The 26,321-nt window shown below is 32.7% G+C and overlaps 1 protein-coding gene across 2 annotated transcripts in view; it reads right to left on the bottom strand.

Moving 5' to 3' along the window:
- Nucleotides 1-286: 286 nt before the first annotated feature.
- LOC111054652 (probable phosphorylase b kinase regulatory subunit beta) overlaps nt 287-26,321 on the bottom strand; it is an 80,227-nt gene continuing 54,192 nt past the window's right edge. For both annotated transcript variants that reach the window (XM_039423658.1, XM_039423659.1), the window contains 8 exons: nt 26,067-26,212; nt 25,501-25,633; nt 24,962-25,104; nt 24,006-24,208; nt 23,465-23,602; nt 15,835-16,075; nt 13,555-13,662; nt 287-593 (listed from right to left, as the gene is read on the bottom strand). In XM_039423658.1, coding sequence (XP_039279592.1) covers nt 408-593; nt 13,555-13,662; nt 15,835-16,075; nt 23,465-23,602; nt 24,006-24,208; nt 24,962-25,104; nt 25,501-25,633; nt 26,067-26,212 — 1,298 coding nt within the window. In that variant the 3' untranslated portion in view covers nt 287-407. The remainder of the gene's footprint in view (nt 594-13,554; nt 13,663-15,834; nt 16,076-23,464; nt 23,603-24,005; nt 24,209-24,961; nt 25,105-25,500; nt 25,634-26,066; nt 26,213-26,321) is intronic.

The raw sequence follows: 26,321 nt of genomic DNA, 5'->3' as shown, positions 1-26,321 counted from the left end.
GATAGCTCTGTTTGGTTGGGCTTCTATTGTCAAGTGAACTTTGAATCACAAATTTAATAAATTTGTTTCATTTATTAAATTTAAATTATTTATATCAATAAGAATAAGCCTATATCCAACTTCAGTGAATTCAAAATCTAAAAGAAGAATTTCAAGTGAATCAGTTCAGTAGTTCAGGCGTGTTGATGCGTCAATCGTGTATTTCCTATCCCGTACATGTATAAGCCAATTCTTTTCTTTATAACAGAACAGATGTTATACCATGAGATGAATGAATAAAACCATCTACTAATAAATAAACTTTATTTCAGTCAAAAATAAACAAGTTACAAACATAAATAAATCTATAAACAACCGGTCTATAAATGGGGTCTGACAAGACATACCCACAGTCATAGGAATATAAATTACTGCAATCTACATTGGTCAGCATTGCCCTTCCTTGACGCGATAGCATCAGAGGTGGCGGTGCTCTGCAGCAGTTGACCTCCTTTCAGGACATTGTTGACAACTGCTCGTGCCAAGTAACCGGTGGTGATGGATTGCTCTGATGAGAAGAACACCTCGATGCTTGGCTCTTTCAAGTCACCATCCTGAACAAATCATTCATCAAATTTAGATTTTTCAAAATTTATCATGGGATTTAGGTTTGTGAATGGATCAGAAAAATACAAAAGAGAAATACGGAGTACGGAGACGGAAAAATTATGCAGACCATAGATTAGAATATAAATTTTCCTTTTTTTCAATAATTTCCAAAAAGTAGGCTTACTACCTCCTACCTAATTTCGTATTATTTTTAAGTTATCCTGGTCGATTTCAATTTTTCAACCAATTGTTTGTTTAAAACAATATTATATTCCAACTATTTAAAAATTGTTCTTTCTTATTATTATAACACTAGCTGGCAGGCTCGCTTCGTTCGCCTTATCCGTCTGGCCAGGGGGCTCCTCCCCCTGGATCCCCGGTTGGATCATCCAGAAATAGGATTAGCAGGCTCGCTTCGCTCGCGAGCTTCATTTGAGCTTCCTTCCTTCCGTCAAAAGTCACAAGAGACTTACAGGCTCGATTCAAAATTTGTAAATATTCAATTATTATCAGAATTTGTAAATATGATTCTATTTCTCAAGACTTGCTTGGGATATTATGAGAATTATTTTATTTCAGTTTAATAGTTCTTTGAAATTTGAAACAGGAATGATGTGGAGAATTCAACAAACATCCATACCAAGTACGAATTTGATCAAGAAATTTGAAAACTCAATGAAAAATCTGGTGTGCCGCACTCACACAGCTTTCCTTTCCGTTATGAAAATTGATCACCTGACACTAGTGTTCACGCGCATCTCAAGTCTATTCAAAGATCTGAGCCAGTTGGTGACAGATCAATAACGCTGGAGACACACGAGGTCTGCTATCTCTTCATAGTGGATGATGTAATAGAATCAACAGTTGCCAACAGTTTGCAATTGAATAATCACATTTTCTCAAATTCCGAGCTTATTTTCAATTTTAGGTGAAAATTGAAAATTAAACATTAATTGTTTAATTAATTGAAAAATGAACATTAATTGTAGAGATTTTAATGCTCAATCCTTTCCACCTGAAATTTTTCGTTTAAATTGTTTCTGAAGCCTGATAATTGGGAATCTAAAGTCGAACTTTGCATAGATGAGGCGGAGCTCCTGAATTTTTCACAGATATGGGACTTACTAGCAGAATAGTGAGACTAGCAGAAACAACTATTCTCATATACATTGTATATATATTGTTTATTTTTCTGTGTGGCAAAAAATAACGTTCTCACCATGGGCAAAAATGTTTTTCCGGCTCTCAATCTTTTCTAGTCCTCGGCCTACGGCATCGGACTTGAAAACCGATTTCGAGCCGGAAAAGTCTCATTTTCTGCTCTAGGTGCGAAATATACTATTTTTCTAAAGGTGCATTTTCGTTTGTGCGTAAATTTCCGCAGTCGACGACGGCAAGCATTGTTGACATTCATATTGTCCAAATTTCAAGTGTGCTAAAACAGCTGATCAAATAACTTTTCTTTTTTTGTCTTTATTATTGAAGAATCAAAAATTTCTAATAATATCAACATATTGTCATTTAAAAGTTTAAAAAAGTTTAAGCTCAACCTGCCCCATTAAAACATAATTGAAAGTAATCTTTTAGGTTATGTAGACAAATTGAAATCTACCCAATCTGAGATTTTCTCCCTGTCGTGGTCGAGACGGCATTTACGCACAAAGGAATACCCAGCTTAAACAGATGTTTTTGAGATAATTTCTTTGATGCAGCTCTTTCACATTCACTATATTATTATACAGAGTTTGTAAAATTGAAAATATTCATTAATTATCAAAACAATACTATTATTATATTAATAATAATAATAATAATGATAATAATAATATTATTATCTAAAATATTTATCAATATTTCTAAAACAATTATTATTGAGGTTAAGTGGAATCAGGTAGAAAGCAATAATAGAAAATCATATGATTTGGTGAATTCGCTGTATGAAATCGTATCTCCCATAAATTAAATTTGAACATTAATTATGAAAAATCTAGAAGGAAAATTGAAATTTGGGCTTCGAGGTCTATGAGATTGATATTTTTAGAATCTATGTGCAAAATTTGGAGATCTAAATCATTCCCGTTTTTCCGGAATTCACAAGTTGACATGTTTTGATGCGAACAAACGAACACACGAACAAAGACAACCCTACTCTCTCTTATTATATAGAAGATAATAGTTAACGACTGCAAGAGATAGGACTGTGGAACAGAGTAGTGGTGAAACTATGATAGCGCCAGAAGTGTCTCAAACACAATAGTAGGTACGACATGAACTTTTTGGAAGTGATTTGAAAACAAAAAGGTTAAAACAACAGAAATGAAAGTTATCAACCTTATCATTCTACCTCCATTTAGAGAGGCTTTTGTTTGAGCCGAATGTAAATCTATGATATATAAAAATGAATGTCTGTTTGTGTGTTTGTTCCCTGTAGACTTGAAAACTATTTGACATAACGGCATCAAACTTTGGGAATATGTTGTGTGAATATTGGGGATGGTTTATGAACAAAAATTTTAAAAGGGAGGGGCCAACAATAATTATTTATTAATCCATTTTACAGACCTATGTTTTCTAAATTGTCGGCCGAGCGGCTACCGAAGAACGAAAAGATGATCATGATTCAAGATCATATTGTGATAATATGATTTAGCATCTAAAGATACCAGCTGTAATAAACACGTCACCCTGTGATAAATTGTTTACTGGTATTAAAACGGTAGTTTGGAGTTTAAGTGTAGTTGATTGGTACCAGCTGTAGATAATGGTTCCTTAGAAGACCTATACAAATAATTATCACTCCCCTATTATTGAGAAACTGGAAAATGTTGAGAAAAAAATTATTCACCTGCAAAAGAGAGTTGTTCATAATCCACCTCATGAAAAGAGAGTTTTGTTCATATTGCAATTCTTAATTACTGAAGAATGACAGAATAATTTACTTTTTTTTAATGTAGCTCAGCTTAGATTCATCCTAAAATGGAAGATGAAAAGAATATGGAATTCTGTGTGATTCATCGTACATCGCATGTTTCCTGGACCATCTATTGACAATCAACAACTATGAAAATATTGAATTAATCGTTGAAATACTGATTTAACCTATCCATTTTTTTTAATTCAACACTTTACTAATAGATATTATAACCAATTGATTGAGAAGAATATGTTTCCGGAATAATGAATGCTGAAGACTAGCACATAGGAAGTCCGTATTGAGATGTAAATGAAAATATTGATTGTCAGATAAATTTCATGATTCACCAAATACAGTCAAATGTGACATGAGATACATTAACTTTTTGGCAGTACAAAGTTCGCCAGGTGAGCTAGTTTTAAATAAAGCTTTATTATTAATAGTCAACGCTGAAAAAAGACAGGCTCAATCACCAGTAATACTATAAATTCTATGAGGGACCAGTAAGCCATTAATTTTGAGTAGTTCAATCACTTCCATTATGGACACTGGATACATTATGGACAATCAATAACTACATATGAAATTATTTATTAGCTACAGAATAAAAAACTTTTGATAGCAGTGATCCCGATTACTACAATATGAATAAACATTTGGATCAAATATTAGGAATTACTCACATCTCTCATCAACTCGTACTTTTTATTAAAAAAATATTAACAAAAAAAAAATATAAGTTATATTAAATGAACTCACGGTTAGTACTCAATTTTGTCTTTTTCTGGCCATGCTACAAATAAATGTAGGTATATGTTTGACATTTTGTTTTCGTAATCTTATTGTCTATTAATTAAGAACGTTTCCAATGTAATTTTTTAAGGCAATAAAATTTGAATTTGAAAAAAGAATTATCAACAAACTCCTAACCAAAAAAAATCTCTGTGCTCTGTTCTAATAGGAATGTATGAGACTCCATATACAGCTGATAGAAGATGCAAACCAAACTGGCCAAGCATACAACAATGGAACAACACGTGGCAAGTTCGCGCTCTCGATAAACACAAATTAATTGGATCAGCTTATTGATAAGATTATTTTAAGCTTTCCAATGATTACAACTATGTTAGAATATCATGTGTCAATTATTTCAGTTCCATATGGCGTTCACCTTACCATGTTCATACCTTACTTAATAGAATCCTTTTTCATCCTTTGAAACCCTTAGAGGCAAAATATCTCAAAATCCGTTCTTAATGTGCATCTAGCATGTTTGAAGAATATTTGTGCAAAGTTTCAAGTCTGTAGGCCAATTAGTTTGAGCTGTAGTGTGATTTTACAACAAAATTTTCGAAAAATGCCCTCTCTTTAACCCCCTGTGCTCCTGATAGGAATTTTTCTGCATAGATATAATTTTTTTACTACAGTTACCTTGGAAAGTGACCATTCCTGCATTGATTACAGAACGCAAAGAATCACTTTTACGCTCTCAAAGTATCACTTTGCCTACTCTTAATACTTTGAGTATTATCTTGCAGCCATCCCAATCAGCTGTTGACATTGTTGGCATTTCCTGTCCCAAAATGCGAATCTATATATATTACGATATGACTGTGATGACTTTTAACGTTTATTGTTATATTTTAGAATTTTTTATTGCATTTTATTGCAATTTTTTTATTTTAATGCATATATATATATATATATATATATATATATATATATATATATATATATATGCATTTTGAATGTGAATCTATATTTTTTCTGATTTTCAAATAAATAAAAATGAGAATAATATTAAAATATTATTATTTGAAATAATATTCATTATTTCAAATAATATTTTTTTCATTCATAAATGGTTGAAAAATTATTTAGAAATGAAAATTACTCAAAATTATTGAAATTTTCAAATTAATTGGATTAAGTTAATTTTTAATTTGAAAAAATGATCGATTATTAATTTTCAATTGGTTATCAATTTTAAAATAAATGAAAGTTATTATTTATAACAAAGTTATACAGACAAACATTTGATGGATTTCAGCCATCATTTTACCCCATAATCAACCACTTCTCTTATCAATGGTAACTGTAGGAAAAATGTAATGTGAAATATGTGCGCAAAGTTCCTCTGCTGCACTCAAGAAACCATTCCGCCCTCACCTACGGCTCGTGCGTAAATGTTTCTTTTGGTGCAGCAAACTGTCACTTTGCGCACTAGTTGCACAAATAACTATTTCGTAGCTGAACAAAAAAGTTCCTCATGACTTGCTGTGCAATGAGCGGTTAAAAAGTAAAAAAAATTGGGGGGGCCCAGCTCCCTCAGGGGGGTAAATTTCTGAAAATCCTTTCTTAGTGAATGTTTTGAGGCTACCATAAACAATTGTGCAAAATTTCAAGTTTTTGGGCTCAGAAGTTTGGGCTGTGGTGTGATTTCAGTCTGTCGGGGCTTAGTTTCTTATAGATATAGATAGAAGATAGATGTATCAGGCTATGTATATGGACATCTATACTATGATGTAGCTTTTGAATTGGAATCAATCAAAATCATTTTTCAGCTGAGCTTTGGTGTTTACGAGTTTGTGTTTCTTGAATAGTTCCAGATTTCTTAAATAACTCATATTATTCGTTAAAAGTGGTATTGAGTGGAATATTTCTGATTAATTTATCAATTTAAGCCATCTAAATTCAAAATTTATAGTTTTAATGTTTATTTTGGACCAAAATTTTATAAAAATTGTACACATGAAATTCTAACCAATTGATTGAGAAGAATATGTTTCTGGAATAATGAATGCTGCACATAAAGACTAGCACATAGGAAGCCGTATTGAGATGTAAATGAAAATATTGATTGTCAGATAAATTTCATGATTCACAAATACAGTCAAATGTGACATGAGATACATTAACTTTTGGCAGTACAAAGTTCGCCAGGTGAGCTAGTTTTAAATAAGCTTTATTATTAATAGTCAACGCTGAAAAAAGACAGGCTCAATCACCAGTAATACTATAAATTCTATGAGGGACCAGTAAGCCATTAATTTTGAGTAGTTCAATCACTTCCATTATGGACACTGGATACATTATGGACAATCATAACTACATATGAAATTATTTATTAGCTACAGAATAAAAAACTTTGATAGCAGTGATCCCGATTACTACAATATGAATAAACATTTGGATCAATATTAGGAATTACTCACATCTCTCATCAACTCGTACTTTTTATTAAAAAAATATTACAAAAAAAAAAAATATAAGTTATATTAAATGAACTCACGGTTAGTACTCAATTTTGTCTTTTTCTGGCCATGCTACAAATAAATGTAGGTATATGTTTGACATTTTGTTTTTGTAATCTTATTGTCTATTAATTAAGAACGTTTCCAATGTAATTTTTTAAGGCAATAAAATTTGAATTTGAAAAAAGAATTATCAACAAACTCCTAACCAAAAAAAAATCTCTGTGCTCTGTTCTAATAGGAATGTATGAGACTCCATATACAGCTGATAGAAGATGCAAACCAAACTGGCCAAGCATACAACAATGGAACAAACACGTGGCAAGTTCGCGCTCTCGATAAACACAAAATTAATTGGATCAGCTTATTGATAAGATTATTTTAAGCTTTCCAATGATTACAACATATGTTAGAATATCATGTGTCAATTATTTCAGTTCCATATGGCGTTCACCTTACCATGTTCATAACCTTACTTAATAGAATCCTTTTTCATCCTTTGAAACCCTTAGAGGCAAAATATCTCAAAATCCATTCTTAATGCGCATCTAGCATGTTTGAAGAATATTTGTGCAAAGTTTCAAGTCTGTAGGCCAATTAGTTTGAGCTGTAGTGTGATTTTACAACAAATTCCGAAAAATGCCCTCTCTTTAACCCCTGTGCTCCTGATAGGAATTTTTCTGCATAGATATAATTTTTTTACTACAGTTACCTTGGAAAGTGACCATTCCTGCATTGATTACAGAACGCAAAGAATCACTTTTACGCTCTCAAAGTATCACTTTGCCTACTCTTAATACTTTGAGTATTATCTTGCAATCCCAATCAGCTGTTCACATTGTTGGCATTTCCTGTCCCAAAATGCGAATCTATATATATTACGATATGACGGTGATGACTTTTAACGTTTATTGTTATATTTTAGAATTTTTTTATTGCATTTTATTGCAATTTTTTTATTTTAATGCATATATATATATATATATATATATAATATATATATATATATATATATATATATGCATTTTGAATGTGAATCTATATTTTTTCTGATTTTCAAATAAATAAAAATGAGAATAATATTAAAATATTATTATTTGAAATAATATTCATTATTTCAAATAATATTTTTTTCATTCATAAATGGTTGAAAAATTATTTAGAAATGAAAATTTACTCAAAATTATTGAAATTTTCAAATTAATTGGATTAAGTTAATTTTAATTTGAAAAAATGATCGATTATTAATTTTCAATTGGATTATCAATTTTAAAATAAATGAAAGTTATTATTTATAACAAAGTTATACAGACAAACATTTGATGGATTTCAGCCATCATTTTACCCCATAATCAACCACTTCTCTTATTCAATGGTAACTGTAGGAAAAATGTAATGTGAAATATGTGCGCAAAGTTCCTCTGCTGCACTCAAGAAACCATTCCGCCCTCACCTACGGCTCGTGCGTAAATGTTTCTTTTGGTGCAGCAAACTGTCACTTTGCGCACTAGTTGCACAAATAACTATTTCGTAGCTGAACAAAAAAGTTCCTCATGACTTTGCTGTGCAATGAGCGGTTAAAAAGTAAAAAAAATTGGGGGGGCCCAGCTCCCTCAGGGGGGTAAATTTCTGAAAATCCTTTCTTAGTGAATGTTTTGAGGCTACCATAAACAATTGTGCAAAATTTCAAGTTTTTGGGCTCAGAAGTTTGGGCTGTGGTGTGATTTCAGTCTGTCGGGGCTTAGTTTCTTATAGATATAGATAGAAGATAGATGTATCAGGCTATGTATATGGACATCTATACTATGATGTAGCTTTTGAATTGGAATCAATCAAAATCATTTTTCAGCTGAGCTTTGGTGTTTACGAGTTTGTGTTTCTTGAATAGTTCCAGATTTCTTAAATAACTCAATATTATTCGTTAAAAGTGGTAATTGAGTGGAATATTTCTGATTAATTTATCAATTTAAGCCATCTAAATTCAAAATTTATAGTTTTAATGTTTATTTTGGACCAAAATTTTATAAAAATTGTACACATGAAATTCTAACCTTATCTTGGACTTTGTCATTTATAAATTTGGAAGAAAAATAGCACAAGGACTACCTTATTATTTTATCTTTCAATGTTATTAAATAGTGTTATTTGCATTGTAAATAAATAAATATTGGAATACATGGCAATCCCTATCTCATGTGCCGAGCACTAAGTTTAATTCAGGCCTTTTCCCAAGTTATAATAGTAAATTTAATACGCTATAGACTAGAGCCATTATTGTAAGTGAGTTATCGAAATAAATTATTTTCTCTCTCTATTATGAACGGCCATGACTTCGAGTTTCCCATGATAGATATTTAAAAATTGTGGCTCCGAGTCGTCGAGGAATGTAGATTATGGAATTATCTCTAAAACTTAGCCTTCTTGTCGCGACATAAAGTGCGATAAGTTGGAAAACAGCAAGCATTGAAATTATAACAAACTACCGATTTTGCAGTTACTATTTGGTCCAAAGGCTCTAGAAGCCACGCGACGATTGGTCAATTGATTCCTTTCGCCCAATAGGAGACCTGTTTCTAAATACAGTAGTGGGGGATTCCCCAACCGCGAGACCAGATTACGTTCCGGAGGACACTTTGCTAGGAGCACTACGAGAGTAAAGATGTAGTCATTATGTTTCGCCCTTTTTGGGCAAGTTTACAAGTTTATATCATTAGTTAGTTTTATTTTTATTAAAGTTTAAATTTTCTAGTAGTGCCATGTCCTGAAAAGTTTAATTGTGTTTCTTCATCATGTACGAATAATTGTTTCTTCAATAACCGCTAAGGTACGTAAATTAAGGTTAAAATATAATTTAGGGAATTTAATTGATTGAAACTTCCATAAGAGTATTGAATTATTAAGTCTGTTATTTTTCAAGTTAATAATATTGATTGAGAATAATCCTTTTGATTTTATTAGTGATGGAAGATACTTATAAATTTTTTCTAAAGAAGTATAGAAAGTTTTCAGTTACGTTACATTTGAGTTATTGTTTCTGGAAATATATTATCGTAGAGTATTGCTGAAAGTCAGGAAGATAGCCTTTAAATTGGAATGAAATTTTTAAGATTATGTTCATATTGAGTTCATGACATTTTATAATTTTATATTTTTCAGACTCTGTTTTCTTATGTCATTAAGGCTTTCGAATAATTTAGTAAATTTTTAAGATAGAAATCTTAATAGACAAAGAAGAAAGTTTTTCTTTTCCATGAAATTAATATTAATAAATGTTGGCTAGCGCACAAGTTTCCAATAATACTAGTCGAGCTACTATATGAAAAATTATATTTGATTTTGCAAACCAAACGAAAAATATCATATAAGTTAGCATCATTTCAATCTGAATTATTCCTTTTCTAAGAGTATTATATCAATTTAGGTTAACATCATAATTAATGAAGTATTCATTTTCTAAAAGCATTATATTAATTTATTACGGGTGTTTTCACAAATGTTGCATTGTATATTAATGACACTCTGGCAAGTAAATTTGTTTTAAATCTGTTAAATTTTGAGAATGAAATCAGAACGTCAAGATAAAATCTAATTGAATAACAGAATAAACTCCTGTTTTAGCTTTTGATGAATTGTAGGAAGAGTTAGAAATTAATGCTGTAATACATTTATTTACAGCGGTTCATGTGTGTCCCCAAACCAACTTCTTGTACTACCACCCCTTTGGTTCCGCAACTTTATGTAACACCGCTTCAAGACACCCGTTCAGACGACAGGTCTAGGGACGTAAGAGGACGTCGCCGTCAAGCCAAATTCAACCGGTAAAAGCTCACCGCCAAAAACAAGGTACTGTAACCCCGACGATAAAGCAACGTACAGACCACGAAAGTGCAGTGTAGTGAAACAAAGGTTCATTCGAGAATGTCAATCAAAAGTGGGGATTCAAAATTATTATGAAATGGGTTATATGGGTTACTATCGACGAAACTTGGGTTGAACGGGCTTTTCTTTCTTGAGTAATTCCATGTTGAAATGAACTTGTTATTTGATGACTGATATTGTTTGGTTTTGTGACGTATTGCTATCTAATCGGGGATAGTAATGCGCCCCCGAATCAGATGAGAATGTCACCAACGTAACATGAAATCGTTGTTCTGTTGTTCGATTTGCAGGCTCTGCACTGTGTTTTGAACAAAGCTCAAACTGGATTCTTTATAAATTCAAATCCGATTCAAATTAATTCAATTCAACACTATTTACGCTGTTATATTCATAATTCACACACACTACACTCAAACAATTATTTACAAGAAATTTCCGATCGAAATTACATGACAAAAATACAAATTCGATCTTGCAACAAGACAACGGGCTGACAAGACAAGAACGACTGGGGCTTTTTAACTCGACAAGGTCAAAACAGCAGGACGATCTGCGCTGGCGCAAACAAGCCTGCTATTGGCAGAACTGCAGTCTGGGATTTTGGCACTACAGTTCGAATTCTCTGGCCAGACCATATATATATTATAATCTATATATATATATATATATATATATATATATTATATATATATATATATATTATATATATATTTGCATTTTGAATGCGAATCTATAAATTTTTTTCTGATTTTCAAATAAATAAAAATGAGAATATATTAAAATATTATCATGAAATATTATTATTTGAAATAATATTCATTATTTCAATAATATTTTTTTCATTCATAAATGGTTGAAAAATTATTTAGAAATTAAAATTTACAAAAAATTATTGAAATTTTCAAATAATTGGATTAAGTTAATTTTTAATTTGAAAAAATGATTGATTATTAATTTCCAATTGGATTATCAATTTTAAAATAAATGAAAGTTATTATTTATAACAAAGTTATACAGACAAACATTTGATGGATTTCAGCCATCATTTTACCCCATAATCAACCACTTTGAGGCTACCATAAACAATTGTGCAAAATTTCAAGTTTTTTGGGCTCAGAAGTTTGGGCTGTGGTGTGATTTCAGTCTGTCGGGGCTTAGTTTCTTATAGATATAGATAGAAGATAGATGTATCAGGCTATGTATATGGACATCTATACTATGATGTAACTTTTGAATTGGAATCAATCAAAATCACTTTTCAGCTGAGCTTTGGTGTTTACGAGTTTGTGTTTCTTGAATAGTTCCAGATTTCTTAAATAACTCAATATTATTCGTTAAAAGTGGTAATTGAGTGGAATATTTCTAATTAATTTATCAATTTAAGCCATCTAAATTCAAAATTTATAGTTTTAATGTTTATTTTGGACCAAAATTTTATAAAAATTGTACACGTGAAATTCTAACCTTATCTTGGACTTTGTCATTTATAAATTTGGAAGAAAAATAGCACAAGGACTACCTTACTATTTTATCTTTCAATGTTATTAAATAGTGTTATTTGCATTGTAAATGAATAATAAATATTGGAATAAATGGCAATCCCTATCTCATATGTGTTACACAGAGTTGGAAGTTACATTAGAAATATTGTATAAATATGTTAACTATCGATTGTCAGATTGTCGCATAGTCTTGAGAATTTCAATAATTTAACTATTTATCAATTTGAGTTACCGTCTAACAAACCGATTATTCAAGAATTCTTAATTATAGAGAAGAAGTGGTGCGTTTACTCACTTCTATTGTACGAGGATCTATTTTCAACCTCCGATTACATATCATAAGACACAGATAAGAGGTTGGGAGGGCGACTTTCACAGAGCTGAAAAGCTTGTCATCCTCAGCAAACGCCCTGCGACCAAATCGTCAATTGTTGTCGAGTTGTAGATCAACAAACATGGCCGTCTCACTTGAGTCTCCCGCCAAGTGCTAATTACGTAGCATTATTTGGTTTTGAAAGCAGAAGACAATAGTTCAGTATAAACTTAACGAAGAATGATTCAAGTTCACACAGGAAACGTTTATGAGTGGTGATGTCGTGAATAGTCTCGGTAAATTAAATTACCCACCATACAAATCTACTTGGTCACCAGTAACTTATACATTTTCCCCATACTCAAGACTTGACTTTGAGGGCAGAGCGCCCGAACTAACGATGAGCTCCAAAACAACATCATAGCCCACTTAAACTCATTTGGCGGCAGCATTTTATGAAGAGGGCTTTGGTAGGCTGGTCGACTGGTATGACAAATGCCTCAATCTTTACGGCAATTATGTTGAAGAATAATAATATTATAAGGGCCGGGTTTCCGAGCTCGGGATTTAGCTAAGTCCTAGACTTTAAACAGCTGGAGTCAGAAAATTGGTTTTCCAAAACGGGGCGTAGTCGCAGTCATTGCCATAGTCACGTTTTATTTCGAAAAACTAGAAAATTGTACACAAAATAAAATAAAGAGAAAATAGTGTAAAGTTTCAGCTATTTTGAATTATTTAGGAATGTCTAATTTCGGCAAGGAAAAACGTTTCCAATTATAGAAATGAGAAAATAAAACTATGACTACTGTTATAAAAGCTGCGACTACGCCCCGTTTTGGAAAGCCAATTTTTTGACTCCAGCTGTTTTAAAGTCTAGGACTTAGCTAAATCCCGAGCTCGGAAACCGGCCCAAAGTGTAAGTAACTTTTGGTGGAAAAAAATTCTTCTATATACATTTGTCTTTTATTTATGGCCAATCGGAGGTTGAAAAAATGACCTTCGTATATCATTACGATAAATTAATAAGATAACTATATTGTGTCACTATTTTGACTAGTGACAAACTAAATTGTAGAAATTTCAAGATCGTTATGTTCAACTCACCTTACAAAACATGGTGTAGGCATCAGTAACCAGCTGGTCAAGATCTAATTGATTCCGGAAGCTCAACTCTGGATTTCGGTTCAATATCGTGAAGACGATGCACAACAACTGTGATAAAAAACAGAATTGATAAGGTATGATTGGTTTCAGAAATTACGAATTAAGGTTAGCCATAGTTAACTAATGTGTTACACCTTTCAGTCTGCTAGCGCTGCCGAAGGATAAATAGTATATGGCAGGTTGCGTCGATCGCGTTTACGTACGCGCAAGAGATGCTATGAGCATACGTCAGACTTCGACCTTTCGGCCGGCAAACACCGGCTTCCCATATAAATTACATACACAACACAGCGTCAAATATCAATTCCTCACATAAAAACCGCTGTATTGATAAAATATATGAATATGCGATTCATAAAGAAACTAGCTTCACATCAATATGTCTTTTGAAAACATTGATTAATTTCGAAAAGTATAGAAAGCCCTTGAATCTATCACTATATTCAATCAGTAAAACCGATTCATTTGTGAAAAGGCTGGCAATTTACTTGTTTTGGACTTATTTTGAAGAATAATACGACAAAATAAAGAGAACAAATATAATTTTATGCTATTCATCCAATTATACATTTAAAAATTATTGTTTTTTATTTGACAATCATTTGTGAAATTTGATAGTATCGTCGCCCGGAATGCTAGTCGCAAACTTTTTGTATAATATGACTGTTTGTTTAGGACTATATTTATTGACGAATACCTGGAATATTAGTTTAGCGAATACATGGAACTGTTCACCATGGTTACAAGCTACTTTTAGATCGTTGAACTGTCTGGTTACTAATAATTATTCAGTTGTCTACAGGAAAGCATAGTGCCAACACTTTGCTCTTTTATGGTGTTTTTGTTTCTACTCAGTGCAGTATTATTATTATTATTATTATTAATGATGATTGTTAATGATGATGTACATTTTATTGATTCTTTTCATGGTACACAAATATACAAAGGAAATATCATATTATTCAAGGCAGAATGTTATTTTTTATTTGAATGTGTCCATGGGATACTTATGAGAGCAAAGAACACTTGTGTAAAGCAAGAATAGATCTTAATTATAATTCAAATACTTTAACTAATTATAACTTCAAATACCATAACATTTTTCAACTACCTTACGGTAGTGAAATTCACTTTATGTCTTTATAAAATAACAGTATTGAAGTCATTGAAAGACGTTCATAATTAGGATAAATAAAAATCTATATACATTTTAAATGATGTTCATACATTTTCAGAGCTGATCTACACTGTTTATTTTGTGATAATGTTAGGCAACCGTTGATGGATACGCATTGTTTCAGGAGTTGCTGATAAAAAATCGTTACCATCATCAGAAAAATATCCTGAAATTCCTGAAGAAGTTGTTATTTTTTTCCACAGACTAAGGACTTTCGTAAGGATGAAATTTCTAAATGAGAATCTAAACAAGAGAAAGAACTAGAACGACGCAAAAAAACTAAGAGAAAATACAAAAAAAACGTATTTGAAATGGTATGTGTATTGAATCGAATCGTGTACTCAAAAGATTTGCTTTAGACTTGCCGGTAACATTTATAGGATTTTTATTAAAAATTGGTTTTGATATTGTTTCAAAGAGCATAAAATGCTGAACAATTTTATGTCACTCTCTTCTATGTAGTGTTGATGGTTAATTTGCTATGAGGGCTCAAAGTTGGGCATTTTTACGTTTGAATGCATGTTAAGCCGGGCCGAGAGGTCGGAGCATGACGTCACACCATAGCTGGCCGCGTTCTCCACGCGTCTTATGTGATCAAGGCTACCTTCTATATACTATTCTTGAGCACTGCCTGGTTGTGGGTTCGAATCCCGCCGGTAGGCATGGATATTTCATCATTTATTTTCATTACGAGTTATATTTACATGAATAAATTGGAATCTCTTGAATTTGGCAGCTCCAAATCCCAATGAAATGTATTAATCTAGAACAGTATTACTAGTCAATCAATCAATTAATTTATTCCACAAACAAACTTAATACAACATAACAAAGAAATATATAAAAATGTGAAATATAAGTGGACAACCCTATGCATAAGCCCGATAGGGTTATATTAGTTGATCAATATAATTAGCTGAACTATATGATATTGTGTTCAATATAATATATTGAATATAATTTATCACATTTTAATTAATTTAAAATAATATAAAATACATTAAATTGATACAATTTGTTATTTTATTAGTTGGTGAACTCACTTCGACAATGATCTGGCGGTACTCGGGCTGGTGTATGCGGTTGAGCGTCTGCTCGACTAGGAGCGCGAAGGTGAGTTCGGAGCGAGTCATCTCGGAGAGGGTGGGTTGCTGCGGCAAGATGTACCCGCGCACGCGCAGTCCGCCCGGCGTTCGCTCCATCACGTCCCACACGTGGTTGTAGAACGAAGACGGCACCCGGCACAGGCAGCCCTCGATACGGCGCTTCTCCAGCACGCTTAATCTGAAAAACAAACAAGTTTATTTCCTCAAAAAACACAATAAAATATCAGCATTCAAAATTATACATTCATAATTTAAAGCTCAATTACACTTAATAATATGAAACTAATATAACACTTGAACTTAATTTAATTTAGTAAAATATAACTCAGACTAATACAATATTAACTACTACTAATATTATAATACTAAACATTCTAGAATATTCACTATAGTGAGAAAGTGGAAATGACAGGACGGGATGGTTGCCAATTACTATTCCTTCTTATCACCGCCTTTGGAGAATCGAACAAGAGTAGAGCTAGATGTTCCTTGTTCTGAGTAAGAGTTTTAAAATACTGATAATAGAGAGATGCTTCACGAAATATTGATTAGTTTAATTTGAAATGTATGTGTATTCAGGGCTACTTATTTTTTATTTATGAAATTACATATAGTACCCTTTTTTGAAAGGGTTTACAATAAAATAACGCAAATTATAAAAAAACTAATTTATATTAAAAACTCTTGAAAAAAAGGGTAGGCTACTATGATATTATTTTATGAATAGTTTAATTTAATTTATCCTACACCACAGTCGATTCACTGGGAACTTATTTTTGTTGAGGGTGATGCCCAAATGAGCTCTAGGCTTGTGCGTGGGTAATGAGGCGGATGATAATGAGAGATGAATAGACCTACAGTTTTAGGTGGGTTCCGAACCACCGGGAAGCGATTTTACAACTCATGACTCATATTCTGAGGAGTTGTCTCAAGCGGTCACCCTTTCACCGGGAGTAGCAGGCGCATGATTCTTAGCTTATCTAAGCGATAGCGCGACCACTGAGTCACACCGCTCTCCAATAATAGAATTGACAGACTATATCATACTCAGACTATATCATTGTCAGACTATAGACTAATACCATACATACGAAATACGAGGCTATTCCAAATCTAAATGATGTTCCGACTTTCAAATATTCATATTCACTCAAGTTCCAATCCGAAATTAACAATATTTATAAGAATGGAAAGAAAGATTCAAAGTTTGTGGTGGGTGCTAATGGTTCCTTAAGCTAAGGGACCTAAGGGTCCCATTAAATAGTTGGATATATTATATGATCTTAAACCTGGTCAAAGACCTTTTTATATTTTTTTATTGTAATTTGACTGCAACCTAACACTTTGGTTAATAAACAGTTCAATTCTAGCTTAAATTAATAGGTTAGAGTTTGACATTAAAGGGGTGTTCACTCCTTCACAGTCTAAGTGAGCAATGCCCATGCACTGTTTCTTTCAGAATCACCCTTACTACATTTAAACGAGATCTGTAGGCTGCTTCCTTTTCAGTCTTCTCACTGTATTAGAGTTGTCAATGAGGTGTAGAGCTTGAATGTTCTGATGACTATGTAGATTCTATTCATGGTTTCTGGCAGCCTTTGTAATCATGACATCGACATCTTCCATCTGCAGGTCCCTGTGGAGATCCGAGTTTCTGACAAAGTATGGAGCATTGACAGCATTCCTCAAAACCTTGTTCTGGAATTTCTGGATGGTGTTGATGTTACTTTTTCTTGCACAGCCCCACAGCTGGATGCCATACAACCACACAGGCCGAAGAATTTGTCTATACAATAGTAATTTATTGTAGGTTGAAAGGCTTGAATTTCTCCCCAATAACCAGTACATTTTCGAGTATTTGAAATCCAGTTCTTCTTTCTTTTTCTTGACGTGTGACTTCCATCGTAGTTTTGCATCTAGTGTCATTCCAAGATACTTAGCTTCATTTGCAATCGGAACTTCTTTGTTGTTTAATCTTATTGGAATGTACACATAATGCCTATTTGTGAAGACAACGTGTGTGGACTTGCTTTCATTCAACTTAATCCGCCAGGTTCTAGCCCATTTCTCAATTTTCTTGATGGCTTCTTGCGCTTTACTTGTAGCTTCTTCATTAGTTTCTCCAACTGCTAAGACAGCTGTGTCATCTGCAAAGGTTGCAATAGTGTCATTTTCTGGCACAGGAAGATCGCTGGTGTAGAGCAGGTACAGAGTAGGGCCCAATACACTTCCTTGAGGTACTCCAGCTTCAATTGGTGTTCCGACTTTCAAATATTCATATTCACTCAAGTTCCAATCCGAAATTAACAATATTTATAAGAATGGAAAGAAAGATTGAAAGTTTGTGGTAGGTGCTAATGGTTCCTTAAGCTAAGGGACCTAAGGGTCCCATTACATAGTTGGATATATTATATGAGCTTATATCTGGTCAAAGACCTTTTTATAAAAAAAAATCATTGTAATTTGACTGCAATCTAACACTTTGGTTAATAAACAGTTCAATTCTAGCTTAAATTAATACGTTAAAGTTTGACATTAAAGGGGTATTCACTCCTTCACAGTCTAAGTGAGCAATGCCCATGCACTGTTTCTTTCAGAATCACTCTTACTCGATATTCTTCTCAAATTTAAACAATATTAAATTCCATATAAGTTTGACATAATAACTATCAATTTTATAACAATTTGAAAAATAAGCAAAGAATAATGATAATAAGATTATTCATGGATATTGCAGCGGTTTCCATATTTTATGTCATTTTCCATGAATTATCTATAACCCAGGAAAATGATCCTATGTATCATTGACAAATGTACCTATCACAAATCGTTTTTAAGATGCGTTGTTCTCTTTAGCGTTGGTTAGATAAGAGGAGCATCGGTTTCCGGAGCATCTGTGTTTTGTCTATCGGTGCCCATCCTTCATAAGAATATCTTTGCACATTCTCTGAGCTTTCCACTTATCTATTATTATGCTATACTATGCTGAAATTTAAATTCTAATATCACAATCTTATCAATTAAAAATTCTGTTTACCACAGTCTTATCAATTAAAATCTTATTGAGAAACAACCTACTTTATTTTGAAACAAATTTGAGAAAATATTTGTTAAAATCTCGTTGAAATAGTTTTTTAATAGTGTAATCATTTATTTTTAAAACTTTTATTACATTTACTGGTATATTATATAGTTACTGTAGTATATTAGGGCACTTGAGTATTCAATTGTGGTATCAATATAACTGAATCCAAGTAGCAGTTGAACTAAAATAAGTTTTCATTTATATTAGTATTCATTAGCCTAATGTTCTCCTAAGATGATATTTTTATTTTCAATTAAAAGCATGTTCTGTCTCTCGCTAAATAACTGAGTTAGTCAGGCGGCTCGGCTTGTTACAACAATCGTTTGGTTGATAGTGATTTGATGGCGCCGATTGATGCGTCGCCGATCGAGTGCATAGAGTGTGCAGACATTAATAATTTTTCTTTCTACAATCCTACATTTAATTTTTCAAGGAATGGAGACTGTGCAGATTTCTCAGTGATTCATAAAAATATCAGAAGTTATAAGAAAAACATAGACGAGTTTATGGTTATCTTAGAAGGTATCAAACATCGTTTTAGCTGTATTGTACTGACTGAAGCATGGCTGAATGACGAGAGTGATCTCTTGGAAATCCCAGGGTATAAGCTACTCAGATCTTACAATAGCCTAAATCAGTGCGATGGTATAGTCGTATGCATAGATAGTAATCTCACAGTAACATGTGATGAGCTCCAACTGGGTGGTCTGGCCACCTGTCTGTCTATAGATTTTGACTGGGAGGGAACTCCCTGTCAACTTCTTGCTGTATATCGGAGTCCAAACTCCAGCTTACCTCGATTCTTAGTAGCTCTCGAAAATCATCTCAATTCTTTAACAAATAGGAAAATGCTAATTATAGCCGGAGATCTGAATTGTGACATTTTAAATGTGTTTCCGGGTTCGCTGGAAGAGAAATACATTGATGTGTTGAACGAAGTAGGACTAACAGCTAGTATAGACAAGGTGACTAGGCCGGCCAGCGGTACTTGTATAGACCACTATTTTATAAGACTACCACAATCCTTTCAAGCCTCTACAATAATAGTTCAAACAGCTGTCACTGACCACTACGCAATATGTATGAATATATTCTCTAATAAGAAAACACAGCACACAAATAAGGATGAGTATTTTTCAAAGGTTGATTGGCAATCAATCAATAATTCTCTTTCTTTGCAGAACTGGGACTCAATTACTAGCGAAACTGACGTGAATGTGGCAACACGTCTGTTTACTGAAACTATCCAGAAAACTATAGAAACCAACACTAAAAGAATTCAGGTTACTGCAAAATATACAAAATTGAAGCCATGGATCAGCATTGGTCTAATTCAATCTATCAGGCACCGGGATAAATTAAAAAAGAAATTGAATAGACAACCCTTCTGTATCAGCTTGAAAAACGAATTTCTCCAATACAGGAATAGACTCCACTCTTTGATTAAACTTGCAAAATACAATTATTATAAAAACAAAATAGATGAAGCCTCCCACAATCCCAAAAAATTCTGGTCAACTGTAAATGAAATATCTGGAGGACCTACTCAGAAAAATTCTTTCCCTATAAATGTGCTTATACAGGATGGGCAAGCCACAGGACAACATAGTGTTTCAGATGTTAGTAATGGCTTCAACAAATTCTTCTCCTCTGTGGGGAGGTGTTTGGCTGATAGTATTACTCCCAGGGGTGAGCCAGCAGTAAACGATTCTTATCATGCTGTCGAGTCTCGGTTTGAGTTTCAATGTGTCACACAAGAAGAACTCAAGCAGGTGGTTGGCAGCATGAGAGGAAACAGCGCACCAGGCCATGACCGGATTCCTGCAAGAGTTATTAAAGAAAACGTGCTCTCACTCATACACCCTATTCACTATTTAATTAATTTGAGTTTACAAACAGGCAAATTTCCAGATGTACTCAAAATCTCCAAAGTTATCCCTATCTACAAATCTGGCCCCAAAACCAATTACAGTAATTACCGTCCAATCTCTCTTCTGGCAATAATTTCAAAAATACTAGAAAGATGTGTGAAAAACCAATTAATGCAATATTTGACCGAGAATAATATTTTATCAACATCACAATATGGTTTCCAAAAATCAAAAAATTGTTCAGACGCGTTTTTTGACCTATCTAAACATATTACTGAAAATATTAAAATAAAAATAAATTGATAATTACTTACCTTGATTTGGCAAAAGCCTTTGATTCTGTTGATAGGGAGAAACTCATGATAAAACTGGAAATGATTGGACTCAAACAGACCTCCTTACAGTGGTTCAAGAGTTATCTACAGGACAGGTTTCAATATGTCCAAATTAATGATAATATGAGTGGCCTGGAAAAGGTTGATTACGGAGTTGTTCAGGGAAGTACTCTAGGGCCTCTACTCTTTTTGATCTATGTCAATAACCTACCGCTGCTGAACATCAGCAGTAAACTTTTTTTATTTGCTGATGACACAGCGGTGGTTTCTACAGGTAGGCAGTGGGATGAGGCGTTCAAAAATGCAACAACCGACCTAGCTATGATAAAAAGCTGGTTCGACCATAACTGTTTGACCATAAATACGAGTAAGTCCAAGTACATGCCTATTGTAACCCGTGGTCAGCAAGATCCAGGCCCCAGAGTCATGAAACTTCACTCATGTGGAGACCCAACTTCTACCGTGTGCAACTGTGAAATCTTAGAAAGAGTAAACCAATACAAGTATCTGGGCATAGTAATTGATTACAACTTAAATTGGAGTCCACACATACAGTTTATAAAGCAGAGGCTCCGAAGATTGCTGTATGCCTTTTCGAGAGTTCAATCTTGAGCCCCAACTTATATGTTTCGCATTGAAATCCCCACCTATGATGAATCTGTTTCCTAGGTGGTCGAATAAATTCTTATAATCTTCATTGGTTATATTGTGTCTTGGAGGACTGTAAATGACTGCTACAATAAATTGAAATCTTCTAGTTTTCACTGTAACTGTTGTCACTTGCATTTCTTCTGTTTGAATAGGTGAGTTTTCATAATGCTTCAGACCCTCTCTGATTATTATTGCACTTCCACCTCTAGCTTTATTTTGGGGATGAGAAGTATGATACAACTTGTAGCCTCTGAATCTCAGGTATGACTGGGTTGTGGAGTGAGACTCAGAGATTAAACATAATATATCTATTTTCTTAATTTGAAGTACTGCTATTAATTCTGCTTGTTTCTGTTGCAGGCCATTGCATTCCATGTCATTATTCTCAATTGCTGGTTCATTTATTCTTAGAAATTGAATGACTTTGGTTTATTTCTATTTCACTTAGTCTTTGCTCAAATACAGTCAACATCGACTCCTGTATAAAATATTTGATTCCGTAAGATATCTGTTTTGGCATATAACATATTTGATGACTATAAACGATCAACGACCAAAGATTTGACAAGATATATATTTGATCATATACATAATTTGAAAACATAATATTGTTTTATTTTGACACATACATTCGAATTTTTTGAATATATGACTGTGGAATGGGCCCTAATGTCAAAGAGAAGAGTCTCGTGTTTTTTGGTTTTGTGCAACAAATGATGCAGGATGATGCGTTCCTAAATGCTGTAATGTTCACAACCACTGTTTCAACAGCCGGAGGCCACATTGATTTCTAGTTAGGAATTGAATCTCTTTCGATTGTTTTCGATAAAAAGATTGTTCATTTGCTATTATGGTAATTGTGATACGTTTTGAAAATAAGTCCATAATTAAAATAAAACCCAGTAAGATGTAAGACCAGTCACTAACGAAATTTTTACCGGATATTTTCGATTGGACAATCGAAAACCTGAACGGGCCGCTGTTTGTGCGTTCTTGCAAGTGGTAGTGTATCTGACAAAAAATGTCAGACTGGTAGTGTATCTGACAAAAAATGTCTGGTGGAATGTAAAGCTAGAGGCTGACCTGAGGAACTCCAGAAATCTTTGAAAACGAAATAATTAATAGTATGTAATGTAGGCCTATAGAACAATTAAGAAATAGTTTATTGAAGACTCAATTCATCAATAAAAGTCAACAGTATGTCCGTAAAAATCAGGTAAAAATAGGTATTAAAACAAGTAAGTCCATTTTACAAGAGAATAAATGGAGAGAATGAGAGAACAGTCTGCCATTTAGTTGGAAGGCAACATTGATATAAAGAAACACTTTTTTTCATGAGTTTTATGATTGAAGAGCATTAAAAGCTAGGAATGATATCAAAACTTCATTTTCACCAAACTTATAGTGATTAGCACACTCCTATCTAACACAAATTAGTAATCTTCAATCAATAAAAAAGTACTAATTAAAAAGATTACAATCAATAAAAAGGGTATTATAATTCCCTTGAGAATATAATTGAAATTGTAGTTGGGCGGTAAGAGAGAAATTCTATGAGAAAAACAGTATGTAATAATGATCTATTTTGCATATAATACCTATCTAGCTGCTACTGGCATACTTACTGTCCACAGTTGCTATCCTTGTGAACTGACAACACTTTGTAAAGCAGTTTGCGCACTTGATAAGGACTGTGATTGGCCAAACTGTTGGCAGCCTTACCATTCATCTCCAGATAGATTTTCATCGCTTCCAGAACCCAACTGTAAAAAGTCACCAGAAAAGATCAGATTTAGTTTCAGAGCAGTCACTATCATTGAAAAATACACTAGTGGAATACACTATTGTTGATAGTACAGAAGGGTTGAGTTTTCACTTAAGATTATTGGAGTTATTTGCAGATTTCGGTATCAGATGTTCTAATAATAGAATTAAATGAAAAATTAAAGAAAAAGAAAGAAAGTAAAAGCGTTTTGAAACATCAACCTTAACATTTTAGGGTCATTGTGATACAAAATTCATAATTATGATTGAAACAATATAAATTTTTAATTTCCCGATTGATACTAATTTAACTTCAGGGAGTGTGAAAGCATTATACAAATCAGTGTTTGAAAAGATTTGAAGGTAAATATTGTTTACGAGTATTTTGAAGAAAATACTCACCCAACTCGAATTTTCAATATTCCTTTGAACATGTCTGGATTTGTAGCAATGAGCCTCCCACAATAAAGAACTATCTCTTGCTGAAGTACAGCTTGGATTTTATCGTAGGGTTGTATGCGCTTGTAGAATGCTGATCTTATTTCTGCAGGTGTCAATGGCTTATCAAACACTGTTTCTTCTCGTCCAATAACACCAACTGAGAGCTGTAAAATACAATTCTTTGTAACAATAAGTGAAATTCATAATTGGATCAATTTAACTTAATGATTGACATTTCAAATGCAATTAAAAACTATTTCTAATTTTTTATCTGATCCATACAGCAATAAATTACGATTGGTAGAATTTATAGAGAAATAACAGATGGGTTCTCAGTTTAGCATGGACTGTGATTTACAGAAAGCAAATGTATAGACGAAACATAATTTCATGTAGAGTATTATATATTTGTGTTTCTCATTTGTCACACTTTATTCGTAGAAATTTTCAATTGAATCGTAAATTCATTTTTTATGATATCTTTTATACGATTAATCTGTTAATGAGCTGTTTGAGCTATTTGCATTTATTAAATAAAGTTTTCTAAAAATAAAATAGAACTATAATGATAAACCCCAGAAGTTATGAAATTTGGAAAATTTCTATGGAATATTTGCATCTAGTTGATGAGACCAAGAATGTGATGAATAAGGCATAAACAAAGAGCAATACGGGAATCATTTCTATTTTCATCATACTTAAGCCTTATGCAGAACATTCATGACTACTATGATTTCAAACATTTAAGCGCAAGTTGAAAATTATCTCGCTCCAGTCGCTGTGAACAAACAATTACCATGAATCAGCGTATATCATGATAGTATAAATCGTGCAGAGATACATATTAGTTCAGAGCAACAACTCAATGAGTACTAATCAGAATTGAAAAAAAATATATTGAACGTTGGTTGATTCACCTGTTTACCATTGACTAGTACTGTTGTGATGAACGGACTTATACTGTCGACTGTGTGGTGCAGTAAAGCACTGCAATATCTCACAACTATCCAGTAATGCAGACAACCGGCAGTGTGGTAGAGTCCTCTCAGATGTTCTTCCACTGTTTTGCAAAATTAATAAGATGAGAAATGGTTGATGGTTGATCACAAGATATCATCATTTTATCGAGGCTATGATGAATAAGTTTGGATACTATTTGCTTGTTGTATTCAAGAGGGTATTAAATGCTGTAAAGACAGCACTCTTCATTCATAAGAAAACCATATGAATAGAATATTCAAGGAAATACTGAACTAGACAATGGAGTTTTAAAATGGAGAATTAATTCAGAATTTGACCAAATGAGAATCACATCAGTTTCAAACATCATAAAATGTAAAATAAAATGTTATTCAAATTTATAATTTTCCAACTTGGGTTGGATTAATTCAATAATTTTTCTAGAATAAATTACGATGCAGTATTTTAATATATGGATGAAAAACTACATACTAACCTGTCAATCCATTAAACTCATAATCAGCTCCTTTTCGATTCATAAGGATCCCATACAATTGACACTTCACATGTAACCCGCTTGAATTTCTTATTGCGTCGAGTAATTCATGAAGAGGTCTGTTTTCATAATCCTACAATACAAACGATAAGACTAAATATATTATTATCTCCATTTGGAGTAAAAGACTAAGTACCCTATCATTTTGATAATGTACTTATTGTATAAATGAATAAATGAATAAATGAATGAAAGAGTCTGTTGCATATCGTTATATAGAAATACAGCATAATATTATACACAATAATGATATAGCAAAGACAATACATTTTGGTGTTTCATCTTGATGAAAAGAATACGTACTTATTTGTGAGATCTTATAAGCAATTAGAAATCACATAATCCAGGTTTTTAAGCAAATACTATTGAAAGAAAAAGTACTGCTAGATTACTGTATCTAGAATTATGAAAAATTTTCTTATTAATTTTACTTTAATTTTAAGAATAAATTCTTTGACAAAGAATAAATTTGATAAGAAAAAGCATTACAATTTTCAACAACTCACTATTAGGTCTGTTGGTTGTTCAGTATAGGCAGTTGCTTTGGGCACATCAGTCAAGCTTTGATAACCAATATAGTCGTGCTGTAGCTGTTTGATTTGATTGAAACTTACTTCACCAGGGTCAACCATATTCATGAAATCTAGGTGTTCTGAAATAAAAACAAATAATTAATATCAGATTGGATGAGTTACTGAAATTACAAAAAAGTATATTGATCGAACTGTTCAGTAATCAATCATGTTTCAAAGGATTGGTAT

This window comes from Nilaparvata lugens, chromosome 3, assembly GCF_014356525.2.
Source record: "Nilaparvata lugens isolate BPH chromosome 3, ASM1435652v1, whole genome shotgun sequence".
Classification (NCBI taxonomy): Eukaryota; Metazoa; Arthropoda; class Insecta; order Hemiptera; family Delphacidae; genus Nilaparvata; species Nilaparvata lugens.
Note: the sequence above shows the minus strand (reverse complement) of the source record. Positions and strands in the feature narration are given on the sequence as shown.